Genomic DNA, 19,543 nt, shown 5'->3' on the forward strand with positions numbered 1-19,543 from the left:
GATCTTGTTACCGATATTGATAGTCCATTAATATTATTTGTCACTCAGTAAGATAGCAAACTTCTTCTCAGTGTACATGAATATTGGATTCCACATACATAATTCAGTAGTCAAACTCTACGTTTTGTTATGCCAGTTTATACATATTAAATTAAATTAAAAAAAAAAAAAAAAAAACTTAGACTAGACCTCGAATATTGTAGACAGTACTATAATAATATTGAATGGATTGGATAGTAAAATTTTGCATTAAGGACTATGAAACAAAGTTACCGTATTTTTTGTGTTTATGTATTAATAAAAACTAGCTATACTCGTGCGAATAATTCGTACTAAATAGGTATAATAATTATTACTTTACAAAATTCCAAAAAGTATTTATACGTGAGTTGATTTGAAATTGAACAAAACATTTACCGAGAATCAATTATGTTGACGTTGTTTCAAAATTAAAGCCGTCAGATTACCGAGCGTCAATTATGTTGACGTTGTTTCAAAATTAAAGCCGTCAGATGGCAGCATTGCTGTATTGTGTGTGACTCTGAATATATAATTTTAATAATTAATAAATTTACAAAAACAAAAGCAATAATAATTATTTTACTTGTTTATGCCGGTACAGCAAGCAATTATCTATAAAATGTTATATAATTTATGTGGAGTAATTGTGAGGTATTTTCTAAAAAGGGAGGCAAACATCTTAATCTTAGCGTATTAATATATACTAACAATACCCGTTTGAATAATTCGAACTAAATAAGTAAAAAAATTACCGACCGTCAATCATGTTGACGTTGTTTCAAAATGAATGCCGTCATATACATAATTTATTATTTTACAAAAACAAAAGCAATAATAGTTTTTTTTTTTATTGTGAATGCCGGTAGAGCAAGCAATTATCTATAAAATGATATATAATTTATGTTGAGTGATTATGACTTTTTTTCTAAAAAGGGAGGCAAACATAACCTTAACGTATTAATATGTACGTTAAGAATTAGTGAGGAAAATTCTTTTCGTATAAATTATATGGTTCTTCAGTTTGAAGTGTCGTTGAAAGTCATTAACTTAATCCGAGCTGCTTAGAGAGGATATAAAATTTATTCTTTGTGGTATAAAAGACTTATCATTTTCTACTTTTATTGAGTCTGTGAAAATGGAGGGTAACCTTTGCATTACGATATTCGTTGTAAGTATTGTAAAATAAATTCATAGAAGATACATTTTAAAATTTTATATCCATTAAATTTTCTTGCAAGTCTATCATAAACTTTATACCGTTTCTTTATTAGGTTGTCTGCCTTGTATGGCAAGCACAGGCACAAACACAAGGAGTCAACTGCGCGCAAACTGGCGCAGGCCGTTTCGCAGATCCGGCCGATACAACATGCAGAAATTACACCCTCTGCGTTGCCCTCAACAACGTTACAGGTCAATTTTTATCGTATAATTATGTCTGTCCTACAACGTCGCTGTTCAATCCGCTGACACATCAGTGTACAACAAATTACGTTTGCAACGCAAACGCCGTACCACCAAATACTGCTACTTGCACTGCGGAAGGTTTTATCGCCAATCCGAATTCCGCAGATTGCACAAGTTTCATTCAGTGCGTTATACAAAATGGGGTTATGACTCAATTTCCTCAGACCTGCCCACAAGGCACCTTTTATAACCCTGCAACTACATTGTGTGAAGGAAATTATGTGTGTCCCGTTAATTGTGTCAATGCTGGTAGATTTCCAGATCCCACAAGTACGGATTGTTCAAATTATTTCTTGTGTGCAGCAGCAGCTAACGGCGTATTGACACGGTACTCTTATACTTGTCCCGGAACATCATTGTTTAATCCAAATACCGGAATATGTTCATCAACTTATATATGTCCACAGTAAATGTTGAGATGGTTTACTTTGCCGAAACTAAAATAGGTTTGTGAGCATTAAAATTGATTTATGTTATTCAAAAATAAAGCATTGAGCATTAATTTTTGTTTAATTTCATAAAGTTGTCAGTTATGATGTTTTTTATGTTTTAAATTAAATGCTACATGACTAATAAAACGAATAATAAAATGTTTACAATAGAATAATCTAGTGTATAGTAACGTCTACAGATTAACTAGTATTATATCATTTTATTATCACGATGAAGTGTAATTTGAGATAATCCGGATGTTAATTGTGTCGGCAATCGTCATCGACGCTTTTGAGGCACTCCGTTTAAGAGCCATTTCACAATTTTACGCTCTGCAAGTTTAGGTAAATTTGGTCGCATCGCGCGAGTCGTACGAGCCGCGCGATCTTTGTGCTAGTACGTATAGTGTGACAACCAAAAGACCATCGTGATCATTTTCTGATGTATAATAAAAATTATAACTATGGTATAAAATGTTTTTTACATAATTAATTTGTCAAAAATTTCAAGTATGTTATATAACAACAGTCAATAAATTTAAAATAAAATTAAAAAAATCAATTTTATGAAACAATTTTTTTAAATTGATTTAGTTTTTTCAGTTTACGAATGAATCTAATATTTACGATATGAATAAAATAGCATTTAATGACATCGACACCGACAAACATATTAATTAACAAATAACAAGACAAACAGATTGAAATGCCAAAAAAGAAAATTAAATTATACATTTGTTTACAGAAATTATCATTATATTATTTTACAGTCATTTTCGTAATATGTTTATTTTATTTATATTTTATCATGAAAGTATCAAATGCGTTTTATCCGCTATAACAACAGGCGCTTGGCGCGTGTGAGCGAAAGAGACGGCTGCGCAGAATTTGGCGTGGACCTTACCTCTAAGAGCGCTAGCGCTCGACTGATTTACCGGGCTTGATGCGTGGCAATATATACTATCTTTTTATTATTTAATATAAAATGTATTAAAAAAAAATAATTACATCTTTTAATTATTTTTTTTTGTATTCCTTAATGATGTAAGTTTACTTTGATGAAGATAGTTCGTTAAAATTTCTTAGTTTTCTAAGAGAAATATCGCTTTTAAAATTGTACTTATTTGGAAAATATTCGTAACTTTAAATTTTTTTTATCGTTTAAAAGAGATACAAATGGAATAAAAATCTATGATAGTGGACAACAAAATTATATTCCACATATTATGATATTTTTTTAAAATGGTTTCAACGTAGAGGTTATTGAAAAGTAGGACTTCAAAGTATACATTGCGACCGTTTACCCAGGGAGGAGGCTGATGAAAAGGTTAATAATTTTATACACATAATATAAATCAAAATTCTGATCTGACTATGGACTACAACAAAGGTTGCTCTATTATATTTCAAGAATATAAATTACATTATTGCATCCAACACTGAGATTAACGACGTCAAAATATTACAATTTCGCGGATTGTTACCGATTTTTGTGAAATGGCTCTTAACGAATTTGTTAACCTAATTAAGTGTTGTAAATTATACCTAATGCTGATCGATTGATCATGCTGTGTCATACCTATAGCTTCGGTTAACCGGATTCATTTTCTGAAGCTTGTGTTGTTTGTAATAAAACCAATTTTGGCTTAAATTTGAATCAATAATATCCAAGCCAACCTGGCGAACTTGGTACCGCCATATTTTGTGTCTTGAATATAATAATTATATATATATATATATACTAGCTGTGCGCGCGACTTCGTCCGCGTGGAATAGTGACTTTGGACAGCATTTTTTCGATATATCTTCTGGTTTATTTTGGATATCGGAATAGCTCTAATATTTTATCTCTTGTAGCAAACTTATAAAATGTTCACGCTAATCTTACATATTTCAACATACAAACTTTCATCCTCTATTCCCTATTGTTATTTTACACCCTCGAGGACAAAACTTTTACGAAATTTCAATGTCATAATTTATTTATATCGAATCAGCCTAAAAAATGTTTCAATCCTCTCGTTCAGTCCGCTCTAAAAATGTTAAAACTTCCCTGAGGAAACTTCCATACAACTTTTCATCCCCACATTGTACCCCTTTTTTGGTATTAAAAAGTAGGCTATGTCCTTTCTCAGCTCTAGACTATCTGTCGCGCCCTATAAAGAACCTACCTGCCAAATTTCAAGTTCGTAGCTGTTATAGTTTCGGAGATTTCGTCATGAATGAGTGACCTTTCGCTTTTATATATATATATATATATATATATATATATATATATCTATATATATATGTATATCGAAATAAAATATAGCATATTTTTCAAGTTGGATCAAACTGCACACGGTGTGTAAATCTGATTAAAATCGGTTGAGGAGTTTAGGAGTTCATCGTGGACAAACGTACATATATTAAGATTGATGGAATCAGGCCAGCGCTATTAGAAAAAAACAATATTAATTACAGCGCTAATATATTTATTTTTGGTTTTTTGCGATATCATATAATTTTGAATAGTCAAAACTGGAAAATGTTCAACGGGTGAATCATTTATGATAAAATAGGGTCAAGTACAAATTTTTATTACTCTTTTAATTTTTAGGCCATATATCTAATAAGAAGTTAATCTAATTCATTAGGATAAAATTGGGTAAAGGTAAGAAAATAGGCAAAATTGTATTGTTTAGAAACTTGTTAATCTATGTAAATAAAAATGAATTGCTAAGCGCATAACTCGAGAATGGCTCGACCGATTCGGGTAATTTTATTTTTTTGTATGTTCCTTATGGCCCACGAAAGGTTTTAATACTAAAAAAATAAAAAAAATAAATAAACAAAAACTTAAAAAAGTCTGGATCGATTTTGACCTGACTTTCACTGGCAGATAGCTGATGTAATAAAGAGTAACTTAGGCTACTTTTATATTAGAAATTTATTTGTTTAATAAGTCTGTGAACTGAACAATGACTTTTTTGTTAAATTCTACGCCGGCGAAGTCGCGGGCACAGCTAGTATAAAGATATAAATTATCGTATTCCGAAACAATGCTCATATTTTTTCTTGAATAATTTTAAGTTATATATTAAGGCGAAAGCATACTATTACTTTTATAATTTTATATCACCTACATTTCGATATAATTTGAGTGAATAAAACGATGGGACTCGCTTTACGTTATCTTTGAAGTTTAATTAATGATAATGCACTCAAATAAAACCTCGGAAGAGAAGAGCTTCACTTCAATTTCCATTTTACTATTCGATTACAAGTCTAAAAAATATTGAGTAACCTTTACATCTTATGTTAAATTACCCGTAATAAAAACTGTTTGTGATAATGAACATAAAAACTAATGTAAAACATTTTTTTGATTACATCGTTTCTTTCGATTAACATTACTATAAAACACATTTTCTTTTATTGCATTATTCACTTCAAAAACTAATTTTGAAGCTAATTTCCTGGCTGTTTTTAAATTTTGTTGTAGTTTTATTCGTCTGGAATCTTTGTCTGTTTCAAGTACATCAAAGACGAGCGGTTTCGTTGAATACAAGTCCTCCGGAGTTTTTGGTTTATTCATTGTAGCGTAATAGTTTCTAAAATAATGTTCACGAGCCTTCTTTATATATGCAGATGGTATTTTTGACTTCATGTACTTTTTGTCACCAACGGTAACACTAGGAGTATTGTAGTAGTCTATTCCAATTGATCTTTTATCGTTGTTTGTAAACACGTTATCGATATTACTTTTCATGTGAAACCTAGGCTTGTATTGTTCGTAGTCAGGAAAGCTGGTCACGATGTACGAAGTTTCGTTGATGCGATCAACTTGAAATGTTTTTACTGAGTTCGTGAACGTTAGACCGGTTAGTATCCACTGCGTAAATAAAACATATTTTGTCTTGAGAATAATCATTTAATAAAAATATACAAATTTGTTTGGACACGACATTGACATTTTGACAATGGCCAACATTTGTGCAACATAAAACAAATAAAGATAATAATTAAATGCATTAATTTGTCATGTTAAAAAAACTAAAAAAAAAACCTTACATGTACTTAATATTATTTATGTTGTTATATTTATTGAATAACTAAAAGTTAAATAATTTGTGTTGGTATATTTATGATTACAGATAAAAAGTAAGTTGGCTTAAATTTTCTAATAATTTCAGTTTATAAAAACGTCAATCAATCATCAATCATTACAGCCTATACAGTCCACTGCTGGACATAGGCCTCCACAAGTTGACGCCAAAAATAACGTGAACTCGTGTGTTTTGCCCATAGTCACCACGCTGGGCAGGCGGGTTGGTGACCGCAGTACTGGCTTTGTCGCACCGAAGACGCTGCTGCCCGTCTTCGGCCTGTGTATTTCAAAGCCAGCAGTTGGATGGTTATCCCGCCATCGGTCGGCTTCTTAAGTTCCAAGGTGGTTGTGGAACCTTGTTATCCCTTAGTCGCCTCTTACGACACCCACGGGAAGAGAGGGAGTGGCTAAATTCTTTAGTGCCGTAGCCACACAGCAAAACGTACTCGTATAAAAATATCTTAAACTAGTTTAAAGTGATTAACTACGTACGAATAGAAAACTAAATTCGTGTTTCTGGTTCAATATATTAATAGATCCGATTTCCGGAAAACATAAATATTCTTACGACTTTGATCACGCATTCCGAAGATAAATTGCATACGATAAGTATTATTTAGTAAAATGTAAATCAAACTACACAATACACTACGAAACTCTTTTTGCGGGATATAAACAGTTATAGTAATTAAATGAAGTTTCAATTCAATCAGTTTAATAGTTTTTGCGTGAAAAACTAACCAACCTCCGTCCTTCCGAACAAACTTTCGCGTTTATAATATCATAGTAGGAGGACATTACATGCATTTAATCAAGTATCTGCTTTAATTATCTGACAATAAGAGTTGATTTAAATTAAGATTATAATTATGTACAATTTGCCAGGGAAGAGTCTGAGAATGCTCCCGATAGTGCCATTGTATTTGCTGCCACTTACACGATTTTTAATCGTTACTTCCGCAAATGCACAGAGAAAGTCATCGAGTGGAACTGTTATGTTACAAATATACTTAGTTATAATGTTTAACTTTTTTATTTTTTTCTTCAATGGTTGTAATAACGCTTTGTATCATACTTCCCGTCTAAATGGTAATTAAAGCCGATTCCTAGAGGGAAGTATCCTGTTATTCTGATATAGAGCTCCTTTTTTATAGTCCAGAACAAGTGGGCTTTGATTTTAGTTATATTTTTTTGTACTTTTTTATATTTAAAACTGTAAATTGTATTTATTTCTTATATGAACAATAAAATACCTACTTTTATCTTTATTTAATGCGCCGTTAAATGTGATATTAAGCTATAGTATTGTGAAATTGTCATCCTTGACCAAATACACACAATATTCTGTATCTTTTGTGAAAATAAAGATAATTTCACTTTTTATTTTAGTGTTAAAGGGTAAAAAAAAAGTAAACTTATATTTTGTTAAAGATGTTAAGAAGTTAGGAAGCTAAGAAATAAAAATTAGTAATTCACTATTATGAAAATTTTTATTTGATAATTTGTTGACGTAAATATTTCACAGGTATTTTTAAAACCACTATTAATTTTTTCGCAGTAACACATAAAAGTTTAGCGTAAATTTAATTCATATTTTATTATTAACTTTTATTAAGTACGAAACGTAGGTAATGTATATTAATTTCGACTCTACGCGTTTTCTTTGCCTGTTTAATTTGTTATCGTGTGATATACGCTTTCACTTGCGTGTCTTTGCTAGCCCGGTAATCGATTCCCATAGCTTTAGCTTATTTTAAGGAAAGCAGTTAGGAGTTGAACCCCTTGCATATTTATTTATTTGCGCATGCATTATTTTTGTGTCTTCTGTGACAAAAGATACAAAAATCATCATTTTAAAGGTGAGCAAAAAAAAAGATAAATAATAATCTTTTTTTGTGAACTAAGTGTGTAAATGTTAAGCATATTTATATCTATATTTATTTGTGTATACAACTACTATTTTAGTTTGTAAGCTGACAAAAAAGAGGATATTTTGACGTTTTTCATATTGCTTTTCTCATTAATAATGGGAAATAATAATCTGCAGAGCAAGAAAAAGCTATGTAGCGAATGATCTGACACTCTGACTAGTGGAATACTCGAGTCATTTCCGTTTGAGTTAAATCATTAATCATTACATAATGTCATCTAGGCCCACTGTGTAATTTACTATTGATTAGCTTACGTGGATAGAAATTACAGCCTGTGTCGATAATAGATTTCTATTTCTATGATTTTGCTTCATAGTGATAGGTTTTTGACACAGTTCCTATGGAATTCATTTCAAAATTCTATCTCTACTAAGTTAAAGTATAGATATATTGTATTGTGTATAGGTAGACTGTAGTGAAAACGAGTACTGTCAATATACATGTATATAAAAGGCAATGGGCAGACTGACAGATCAACTCACAGTCAATAATTAGAGGTTTTGAAATTTTTTGTGTTTAAAAATTTAAAAAAAGATGTCCAATTTTGTATCAATAGGAAATTTTTCTTAGTACCAAAGTTACTAGATATTAAACGATGCGAACAATAGCTTCTTAACACAATTTTTGTTTACTACTCCAAATAATGAATGAGTTGGATAGCATTAAATATGATGCAACTCGCGGGCAACATTTATTTACTAATAAGTGCATATGTAGGTAATATATGCGACAGTTAGCGATTGTATCACAATCGGAAATGGGATTAGATTTGGTTTGTGGTCCGTGTTACATGTTTTTTTACACATTTACGTGAGTGAAAAGCAATTATTACGTGTAACATACATATGAGAATTTATAAATTTCTGTACATGTGCTTATGTAATGTGATTTTTAATACATTTGTATTATAATATATAGTTACATATAGCTATATATTATACGTACTTGCGATATGATTTCTAATGAGTTATCGTAATTAGTTTTGCTGTAAAACACAAATCTTATTATCCTTTAAACACTCATAGTTAATACAAGCCATGTGTTGATAAATCATTTTATAAAATCTATTAAAAGTAATAATTGTTATAAGTCGGTCAACTGAAGACAATAATAATAATTTATGAATATATAAACGATTTCTTTAATAGTACCAAGATGTGTTTCTATTTTAATTTACCCAGTTATCGACTCTTACCGTCCATCGCAGATAAGCTTTCTAGGCCATGACAAAGCACTTCCACGGTTTTGCGTATATTTGCAATACTTTCGACGGCCGGTCACATACCATACGTACAGTCTTGTTTACAGCTCATGCAAATGGAATAATAACAAAGCAAACGTGCATGATTTGCTAAATAAATGGCATTTTCCTTTTTCGGTATATAGTCAGTGAATTTTGCAATGGATGAAATAACACAAAATTAACATGTTAATAATGTCAATCAGTCTTTCGTCTCTCTTATTTATGTTCTTTTGTGTTTATTTAAATATAACGACGACCTGGATTATTTTTGATACACTTTTCTATTTATTATTTTTTATACATAAAAGATACAGTTTATTATATATCAATAAATGCTTCAATCATTCATTACAGCCTATACAGTCCACTGCTGGACATAGGCCTCCACAAGTTTACGCCAAAATTAATGTGAACTCATGTGTTTTACCCATAGTCACCACGCTGGGCAGGCGGGTTGGTGACCGCAGTATTGGCTTTGTCGCACCGAAGACGCTGCTACCCGTCTTCGGCCTGTGTATTTCAAAGCCAGCAGTTGGATGGTTATCCCGCCATCGGTCGGCTTCTTAAGTTCCAAGGTGGTTGTGGAACCTTGTTATCCCTTAGTCGCCTCTTACGACACCCACGGGAAGAGAGGGGGTGGCTAAATTCTATAGTGCCGTAGCCACACAGCACAAAATGCTTATATGATTTAAAAAATCAAAAAGGATCATGAAAATAAACAACCGAGTTTTTAAATTCAAAGAACCGTAACATTGAATACAGTATAATGTTTTCCGCTTAAAAGTTAAAGAATATCTTTTAGTACCTATGTAGATAAAATAATGTAATATACCTACTCCTTATTAGGTGGCATTATGTTTGTGTTGGCAGTGATAGATAGGTAGGTGTTTGCCAAAAATGCAGATGTAATCCAATTTCGTAATATGAAACAACATAATTTTACTCAACCAAAGAAAATGTATGGCCAAAAGTAAAAGTTTCTTAATGGGACGTGATCGGAATTATAGGTGATTGCGAAAGCCATCTGTTTAGTAAATACGTTGTGCTTCGAAATTTTACAATTTCACTGAATTGCTACTCAACAACTTGAATACAAACTTGGATTACGTATTTATATTCTGTGCCGTTTATATGTACGAGTGTGTTGGGATGGACAATGGTGACAAGTAAATTGGTGATTCATTTTTTTACAAAATAATTATCTAAATATACCTATATTTAAATTAGTAGCCGACCTAAATTGAGTTAAGATAATATAATTACGCATAGGAGAAATATTTAGTAGTATTAAATTGACATGATGGTTTTTGATTTGTTTGTTTTGTAAAATTTCAATTCTTTGCAAAAAAAATATGTACAAACATTTTTAAGACGAGCAAACTATTATTATAAAGTAATAATACCTAATATAAGTCTTTAAGTATTCAAATTCTTATTGCTAATATTTATTACATTTCTAGCTTTTAATATTTATTATTCAATAATATTAATAGATTAGTTTTAAGAAACACAAAAATATCGCTCTCAGACTAAACATATAAGGAAATCATAAGTCATATTCACAGTGTAAGTTTTTATTACACCATACAATATTTAAAACCAACATAATTTCTGAGACCGATCTAAAGACGCCGAAAAATCATATTTCTCGCACGGGGATCCGATAAAAAGTAATAATAATAAATGTCGATTACACGGCTGTCAAATATTTGTGATCAATGAATCTAAATCGTGACTTACGGTTATCGATGGACAGTTTTACTATTAGAAAATTAAATCCATTTAATACACAAATCCAAAAGGTGTTGAACTTTACCAAGTATATTTTAATAAAAGGATCGTTGTAACAGAATATATAACGTATATAGTATATAACAGCCTTTATAAATTTACTGTAGACATTTTTTTATACTTTGTAATTTTAACTTAGCTATCTTTATACAAATAATTGTGTCTTGTCTGGGTGTTTGTCTTTCTGAGCGGGAAGACCACTGGGCTTTGCTATTATTATTCTTGGTAGAGAATTTGCCCACCAACTAGCAATGAACCAAATCAAATCCTCCTGTTTGGATAAGTACCTGATAATGATCAATAAACATGATGAAAATATCAGCTATGGAGCGCCGTGAGGGATCAGGATTTAACCCTGCTAACTTCTAAGCAGTTTTTTTAACTCTTAGTAAGGAAATCTAGACCATAATTTTGTAATGAGAAAAGCAGAGTATTATTCTATCATGGAGTGTAATTTATATGGGTTCCTGTGGCCGTCAAAGGTGAAATAAAAAAACGTGGTAGTAAAATAATCGTCTTTGCTCGCAAACGTAAAAAATAATCGACTTCAGTTACGTTGATCAGTTATACAACGTAGTTGACGAAAAAATAGTCAAGTTAATACGTTTTATCAAAGACCAGCTTCTGCCCGCGACTTTGTTCGCGTGGAACAGTTTATTTGGGCTATCTAGGGAAGCTGTCAAAAAGGAAAAAAACCCGATTTTGAAACATTTTTCATTGGTGTTCCGCTCCTATTGGTCTTAGCGTGATGATATATAGCCTATAGCCTTTATCGATAAATGAACTATCTAACACTGAAAGAATTTTTAAAATCGGACCAGTAGTTCCTGAGATTAGCGCGTTCAAACAAACAAACAAACAAATAAACTCTTCAGCTTTATTATATTAGTACAGATTACTGAAAAAGTATTCGCCACATCCCCATCAAATAAATGAATTCACAAACCAAGCATAAGCTTTTGATTAAAATAATAATCATCAAAATTGATCTACCCAGTAAAAAGTTGTGGTATACAACGTAGGTCGACCAAAAAATAGTAAAGTAAATACATATTATTATATAAAGCTCGAAAAGTACAATACAATACAACTACAAATACTCTTTATTGTACACTATCAGAGAAAAATATTTATGCCGAAAAAGAAAATATAGACATGTACAAAAGGCGGTCTTATCGCTAAAAGAGCAGATAATCGTAAATATACATACATATACGTATTACATATACGTATATACTCAAATATATATAAACATAATATATAAAAAATATATAAATACAAATATACATACGACAGAAGAGAGGAAGGACCGGCTAAAGTCATTGTCAATAATATACATTCATTTGCTGTAAATTAATTTATAAACTTATAGTATATTTATAAACTTATAACGTAAACATAAAGTACTTGTCACAGCTCGATAAAATTTAAAAATGACAAAGCTTTTCCATTAAAAAAGAACGTTCTGAGGTAAGATATATGTATAAAAAACAGACGAATTGAGAACCACCTACTTTTTTGGAAGTCGGTCAAAAAAGAAAAATATAAGCCCTTAAAAACTGATTTTAAAATAAATTAGAATTTAAATCCGCGATTTAAATCCGTGATTTAAATCCGCGATTGTGCTGTGTGGCTACGGCACTAAAGAATTTAGCCACCCCCTCTCTTCCCGTGGGTGTCGTAAGAGGCGACTAAGGGATAACAAGGTTCCACAACCACCTTGGAACTTAAGAAGCCGACCGATGGCGGGATAACCATCCAACTGCTGGCTTTGAAATACACAGGCCGAAGACGGGCAGCAGCGTCTTCGGTGCGACAAAGCCAGTACTGCGGTCACCAACCCGCCTGCCCAGCGTGGTGACTATGGGCAAAACACATGAGTTCACGTTATTTTTGGCGTAAACTTGTGGAGGCCTATGTCCAGCAGTGGACTGTATAGGCTGTAATGATGAATGATTAAATCCGCGAGCGCCATTGGCTGGCCATCTCGGCCGTTCATTATGATATTATTAAAATTAATTTGTGTTTTCTTTACTTCTATGACAAGATTGATGATGGTGGTTAAATCATTCATTAAATTGAATTACGTTTTATATAAAGAAAATTGCAAGAAGTAAATAGGGGTTTATAATATTTTCTTGGCCTATAGGAAATGAAAACTTTTACCTATTTATTAAACGAAGTACACATTTTTAACTCTTCATTCATCACTTTAGTCTATCGCAGTCAACGCCTGGACATAGGCCTCCACAAGTTCGCGCCAAAAATGGCGCGAACTCATAGTCACCACGCTGGGCAGGCGGGTTGGTGACCGCAGGGCTGGCTTTGTCGCACCGAAGACGCTGCTACCCGTCTTCAGCCTGTGTATTTCAAAGCCAGCAGTTGGATGGCTATCCCGCCATCGGTCAGCTTTTTAAGTTCCAAAATGGTAGTGGAACTGTGTTATCCCTTAGTCGCCTCTTACGACAAACACGGGAAGAGAGGGGGTGGCTATATTATTTACTGCCGTAACCACACATCATATAATCTTGATTATATTTTTTTAATAATAACTTCACGCATTTACCAATTCCTTCCTATTCACTCGAGGAAAAGTATTAATTAGTATTCTGTTATTCTCTATCTATAAATCATTTTTATATACTGTATGTTTTTCATAATTCCTTACTTTCGTGCTAGTGAATGTTGATACTATGTATTATACGCCTACCGATTTCATTAAAAATGTTCAGTCATTTTGTTAAGAACTATTAAAACTAATTTTAATGAAAGTCCTATGATATGTCGTGTCATATGATATTTCCTGAACGGGCGTTTACCTACTAGAAGTAATATTATTGGACGATTGTGGCTACTATTCAACTCCTGACATAGCGAGATGTTTTACAGCCTATAGACTTATTCAATTAAGAGGCTTCTTATTTGTAAAAAAAAAAGAACTTCATGACATATGTTTTGTGATTAGCGCGCAGTTAATAAGTTTAATAAAACAGACAGATTCTTTACTGTTATTGTAAATGGTAATAAATTGGATACCTATAACTGTTGTAATTAAATAAATCTGACAGTACCCTTATTTAGCACAAGAGATGATTTGTAGTGACACATTTCTCTTTAAAAATGTTTGACTAATTTCGTAAGGGTGCAGTCTAACAAATAAAGATAGTTTATCTCGGGCATTTTAAAGATGGATTTGAAAAGCAACAAAAAATCCCTTTGACTGGACCGCGCATTCTTTTCATTCTGGTCAATCACATCACTATTGTGCTGGTGCAAGTGAATCTATGATTTTGATTGAGGTTCTTACAATTTATTTTGATTATGGTATATAAAGATTTACTAAATACTTAAATATTTATATTAAATTTTTATAATCAATAAATTTCTAGATCAGCTGTAGGTTATGAAATAAATAGCTAGAAAGTCAGACACAATTGGTTATAATTATTTTTATGTAATAAGCTCTGATCCTTTTCCTACGTGGGGAAAGAGCTATGCCCAGTTGTGGGATGTTACAAGCTGAAGCGTAGCGCGTATTTTTTATGTGTAAATATCTGAAGCATTTGTTTAAATGACAACACAATAACTTTATTATAACGTCGTTTGAAATTTATCAGTTATTAATAGTATTATTGAATTTATAAGTCACTTATGTGGGTGCAAATTTTATTAATGTTAAAAATTATATTAGCTGTACCCTGAGCTACTTTTTTTTTGGTCGTACCAACTCAGAAACCTTTGTGGGCTCATGCACGACACTGCTGAAGATCATGACGTGATCAAATGTTACGATTCTATAAAGGACATACAGACAAACATTCATTTATATATATAGATTACTGGTATCAAAACTCATATATTTTTTATTACATTATACTGAATTTTCTTAAACTTTTATTTAACACTCGATCTCTATTTATTCTAATAGAACATATATTTAAATTATTGATCATCACTATATTTAAATTATACAGGGTTACTTTCATTTTACCTGTTATATGGCTATTTATATTATTAAATAGAAAGCTATTTTATTTAATTATCACGTGAAAATGATTATATTCTATTAAGTAAATTACTTTAGTGATTTTCTGATGTTGTTATCAAACAGCTACATCTCTATTTTATACTCAACAATTCTCTAAACGCGTGCTAGTATAAAAACAGAACCTTTTTTATTTTTATAGACGGTAGATGTTGGGGGTCGTAATTTGTAATTACATCATGTTCGAAGAAATGGGTCAGCAGGTATAAACTCCCGCTCTATCGTACGCGCGTCGTGACTGCGCTCATTCGCTTTTTGCCCACCTTTCGACTCGCGCGCAGCCTCCTCTATTGTTCACTCGAGCATTTCTCTCACGTGGGAACCTTTGACTTTTTCGTGCTTTACCAGAACGCCTGTACCTCTGCAACTCCGGGAGCGGTAACACGTTAAGAGTCGACTGTGAGTGATCGTGTTTATATCATGTGATATGAAAACTGGAGTGCAGTATTTGTAACGCTGGATTCGTAATAAGTGATATTTGAGTGATGATCAAACAGACTAAGTGATTATTCTACGTATATATTAGATAATCGGAGACAATGGCGACTGCGCCGGTGAGTTTTTGTTGACCTTACTTCGATGAACTTTTGATGAAGCTTAGATAAGCTCGCCCCTTACACACTTTTTATCTTAAAAGTGTTATTTTGAGCTTTTTTTTTAAATATTCACTTAAGTAAATGACATATACATTTTATAAATAGTAACAAGGAACCAAATATCCTATCTCGTAATGGTTTCAAATTAGAATTTCTTAAAAATTCTACTTACACTATTTTTCAAGTTAATCTTATAATTATTTTAAAATCCGCTAAAGTAGTATAATAACTTTCAATTTTTTTGACACAAATAAAATACTCTTAACTTTTTATGGGACATAAATTTCTTCTGACTATGACATATATAAAATTTTATCGTTTATAAATACCTGACATGGTGTCGCCATCACTCAAGAGTCGCTATTCAAATCCTTTTAAAGCTATACGTTAAGTACATTTTTTCCAAAGAGGCTTATATCGGGTTCCATTTAGAGTTTTAAAAGTAGGGTTCTAAATTTTATCGATAGAAAATGTGTTTCCGTCTTTAAACTATACTTAACTTAAGAATGATAAAAAGCTAAAAGAAACTAAAAAGTTTAAGTTGAAATGTGTCATTAAAGTGAATCAAAACAAAGTTGTCATTGAACACTTGAATGTCAGGCAAGTTAATTGTTGTGTGTACGGTGAGAAATCAGGTTAACATTTAAAATCAAACAGACGCACATTTTGCTTTTTCTCGGGTAAATTTTTTGAATTACTGATAAGTAAGCGGTTAAATAAACACGTAGAGCTTGCTTAGGGGAAAACTAATGGATCATCACGCTTTAGGTTACGAAACCTTTGTCGTGTGGATGATTCGACGAAATTTCATCGCGTTTCGTGATTGTGTTTTGACACTAGCACGAGAGAAATTTGACAAGCTGCAACATTTATTTGCTTTTGAACAGAAGAAGTTAAGTTTGTATTCATTTTAAACAAGGAAAATTAAGACACGCGTTTTACAATAATAACGTGTCCAGTGATATGAGGAAGTTCACGTGTATTGTTTAGAAATTGAAAGTGTTTGTAGTGTACTGTCGGTAAAAGTTAGTTATATTAAAATTCCATTTAAAATCACATTAAAAACACTATTAAATAAACGTGCAAATTGAAATTTTATTCAAAAATCTAAAGAGAATTAAAATGCATATTACTTATTCTAAAATATGAAATAGTTAATTCGGTGGACAGAATATAATTATTATTTATGAAATTGGATCAAGATGAGCGTAATTTATGATGATGACGACTTTTAATTGTTTTGCGTATTTCATCTGACTGGTATTAATTAATAAATTGTTTTGAAAATTTTTGCCGTGGTTATATCTTTACTGACATGGGATGGTTTAGTGGAACTTATTACAAACTATTATTTACTATTACTCAATTTCTTTTGTAATAGTAACCAAAGCAAGTTAATGTTCTTTGATTAGATCATATCAATCGGAGTCTACTACTTATATTACAGCGCGTGCGCGTATCACTTTCGTTTTCGGCGTTATTGTCCGTATTACTGACGGTTAGGTATGATAATAAATCATATATCATAGTAATATTATTTATTCAAGTAAAACTTCTTTACGCACGCTTGACTTGGGGAGTAAGCTGGTGAATGCGCGACGAGAGCGTTACGAAAAGTGTTATCTGGCGAGGCGAACGGAAGTTGAGAGGGAGATATAAGTTAGTGAAGATAGAAAGTGAGAGAGTTACGTTTCGTAAGTTTTACTTCAGTCGTGTGGTTTAAAGCACACTCGTTTTTACTAATTAATTACTGACATTATAACTAATAGAGGTTTTATCATGTAATCGATACATAATAGACGAAGATAATATTAAGAAAAATAGCCAATAATTTATCTAGGTATACAAATATTAATGAAAAGATTGAGAGAACAAGATTACTATTATATACAAGTATTATATTATTTTTTCTTAGCTTGCCCCGCGACTTTGTCCGCGTGTAATAGGAACAATTCTGTCTTACATGATTTTTGCGAAAGTTTTACTGTTTACGCAGCTCACGCAGCTCAAGTTCTCAAAAGGAAAAAAAAAATCCGATTTTGAAACATTCTTCATTGGTGTTCCGCTGCTCCTATTGGTTTTAGCGTGATGATATTATATCCTTCCTCGATAAATGGGCTATCTAACATTGAAAGAATTTTTCAAATCGTACCTGTAGTTCCTGAGATTACCGCGTTCAAGCAAACAAGCAAACTAACTCTTCAGCTTTATAATATTAATAGTATTCGATTTATATTTAAGCTTTTATCAATAAGAAAGAATCAAATATTTTTTTAGTGAAAATGATTCGTAAAAAATGAAAAACTAAATTTAGTAGTTCATAGATGTATAAATAATAGAATATGCAACCTAAGATTCATAGAAGTAGCCATAAATTTTAATGAAAGAAACTGTAATGGACATCTAGTCAAAAAATCAATTCACATTCATGAGATAATTTATAAGATCTTTTACAGTGAAAAAGAAAGTATTCTTGTCGATATATAATACAAATACTTACATAATTTGTAACATCCTATTCAATAAATACTCAATTACTCCTAAAATGTTCTAATCACGTCTCAATCGTTAACAAGATGGCTCATGACCATATCTCACGGTAATCCGCTAATGTCACTGCACATAATACAATGTCGGTGCTCTTGAACTAATCATTGTTCCATGCAATTGTTACGTCTGGGAATGTGTGCTTCTAAAGTTGTGAAAGCGTATTTTCTCACCTATCACTATAAAGCAATGTCGAGGTGCTTATTTCGTAAAATAATCCCACGAGTGGTGTAATTGTGCTGTTGATTGAATGAAAATATCCACTTTACCTTTGCATTTCGAAGAAGATAAGATGTCTCCATCGTTTGGAATTATTATAAGGTATAAAATTTAGTCCTGAGATAGTCTACTGGATCTGGAAACATCGGTCGATTGGTGTAACAAATGTTAAATTTCTTCAAAAAATTCTTCGATTTATTTATTTAGTACCTGGATGGAGCTTTTTTGATAGTTCGTGTTTTTTAGAAATTTTATTTACATACGAATTACATACTGATGAAATATGAATACTAAGAGGCCTTTTACCTATGAAATTGTCGTTTTTGATGAAATAAGTTAACGCACTTTTTTTCTATTTTTTTTTTAAGTAATTACCCATGGATTCAATACATTTTTGCCAACGTAGTGGTAACTTATTGATGCCTTTCTTGAAAAACTCTGCTGGACGGGAGGCAACAAACTCTTCAAAGGCGTTTTGTACTGCCTCTTGGGTATTGATTTTTTTTCCCGCCAAAAAGTTATATAAATTCTGGAAAAAGTCGAAGTCTGTAGGGGCAAGATCTGGTGAGTACGGTGAATGACGGAGAACTTCCAACCCCAGCTCTTGTATCTTGGAGACCGTCTGCTGTGCAATATGAGGTTGCGCGTTGTCGTGCAGGAGCAGCGGAGCCGAGCGATTGACTAAAGCTGGTTGGAGATGAGCGAGCTTCCCCATTATTGTGTTTAATTCTTCACAGTACATATCTGCAGTAATGCTCATGCCGTTTAGTAAGAAGCTGTGATGAATTACACCGACGCTAGACCACCAAACAGTTACCATCACTTTCTTTTAGGGGTCATTTTTCATTTAGGGAATTGCTTAGGTACTGAACCAGGATCTAACCAACTATCTGAGCATTTGCGATTGCCAAATAGAAACCATTTTTCGTCACAAGTAACAATGCGATTCAATATACCTTCGTTTGTGTGTCTGTTGAGCAGTGCAGGGCATGTGTCGAAGCGTATTTCGCGCTGGCGTTCCTTGGCGTACCTTGCCAATTTAACGCAAATGGATCGATATTGTTTAGTGCTAACTTCGAAAGCTGTTGCAAATTCAGCTGTAGTTTGAGAATCATCAGCCTCCACAATCGCATTAATTGCATTAAATTCGTCATTTTCGACCAAC

The 19,543-nt window shown here is 32.1% G+C and overlaps 2 protein-coding genes across 2 annotated transcripts; one reads left to right on the top strand and one right to left on the bottom strand.

The window, feature by feature from the left end:
* Positions 1–1,141: 1,141 nt before the first annotated feature.
* On the top strand, positions 1,142–1,987 carry LOC123670529. Its single transcript, XM_045604017.1, has 2 exons — positions 1,142–1,189; positions 1,293–1,987. Exons 1-2 carry the CDS (start codon positions 1,157–1,159, stop codon positions 1,893–1,895), a joined length of 636 nt encoding a protein of 211 aa, XP_045459973.1. The 5' UTR covers positions 1,142–1,156; the 3' UTR covers positions 1,896–1,987.
* A 16,743-nt stretch (positions 1,988–18,730) lies between these two features.
* On the bottom strand, positions 18,731–19,138 carry LOC123670241 (histone-lysine N-methyltransferase SETMAR-like). The gene has a single exon (XM_045603748.1). The coding sequence runs from the start codon at positions 19,136–19,138 to the stop codon at positions 18,731–18,733; it is 408 nt and encodes a 135-aa protein (XP_045459704.1).
* Positions 19,139–19,543: the final 405 nt, after the last annotated feature.

The sequence above is a fragment of the Melitaea cinxia genome, chromosome 4, assembly GCF_905220565.1.
Source record: "Melitaea cinxia chromosome 4, ilMelCinx1.1, whole genome shotgun sequence".
Classification (NCBI taxonomy): domain Eukaryota; kingdom Metazoa; phylum Arthropoda; class Insecta; order Lepidoptera; family Nymphalidae; genus Melitaea; species Melitaea cinxia.

What these genes read in the sequence shown, in the direction of transcription:
- LOC123670529 (XM_045604017.1), top strand. Translation starts at nt 1,157, where the DNA reads ATGGAGGGTAACCTTTGCATTACGATATTCGTT. An exon ending in TTTGCATTACGATATTCGTT is followed by an intron (nt 1,190 to 1,292) that starts GTAAGTATTGTA and finishes TTTCTTTATTAG; the next exon opens with GTTGTCTGCCTTGTATGGCA.
- LOC123670241 (XM_045603748.1), bottom strand. Translation starts at nt 19,138, where the DNA reads ATGAGCATTACTGCAGATATGTACTGTGAAGAATTAAACACAATAATG.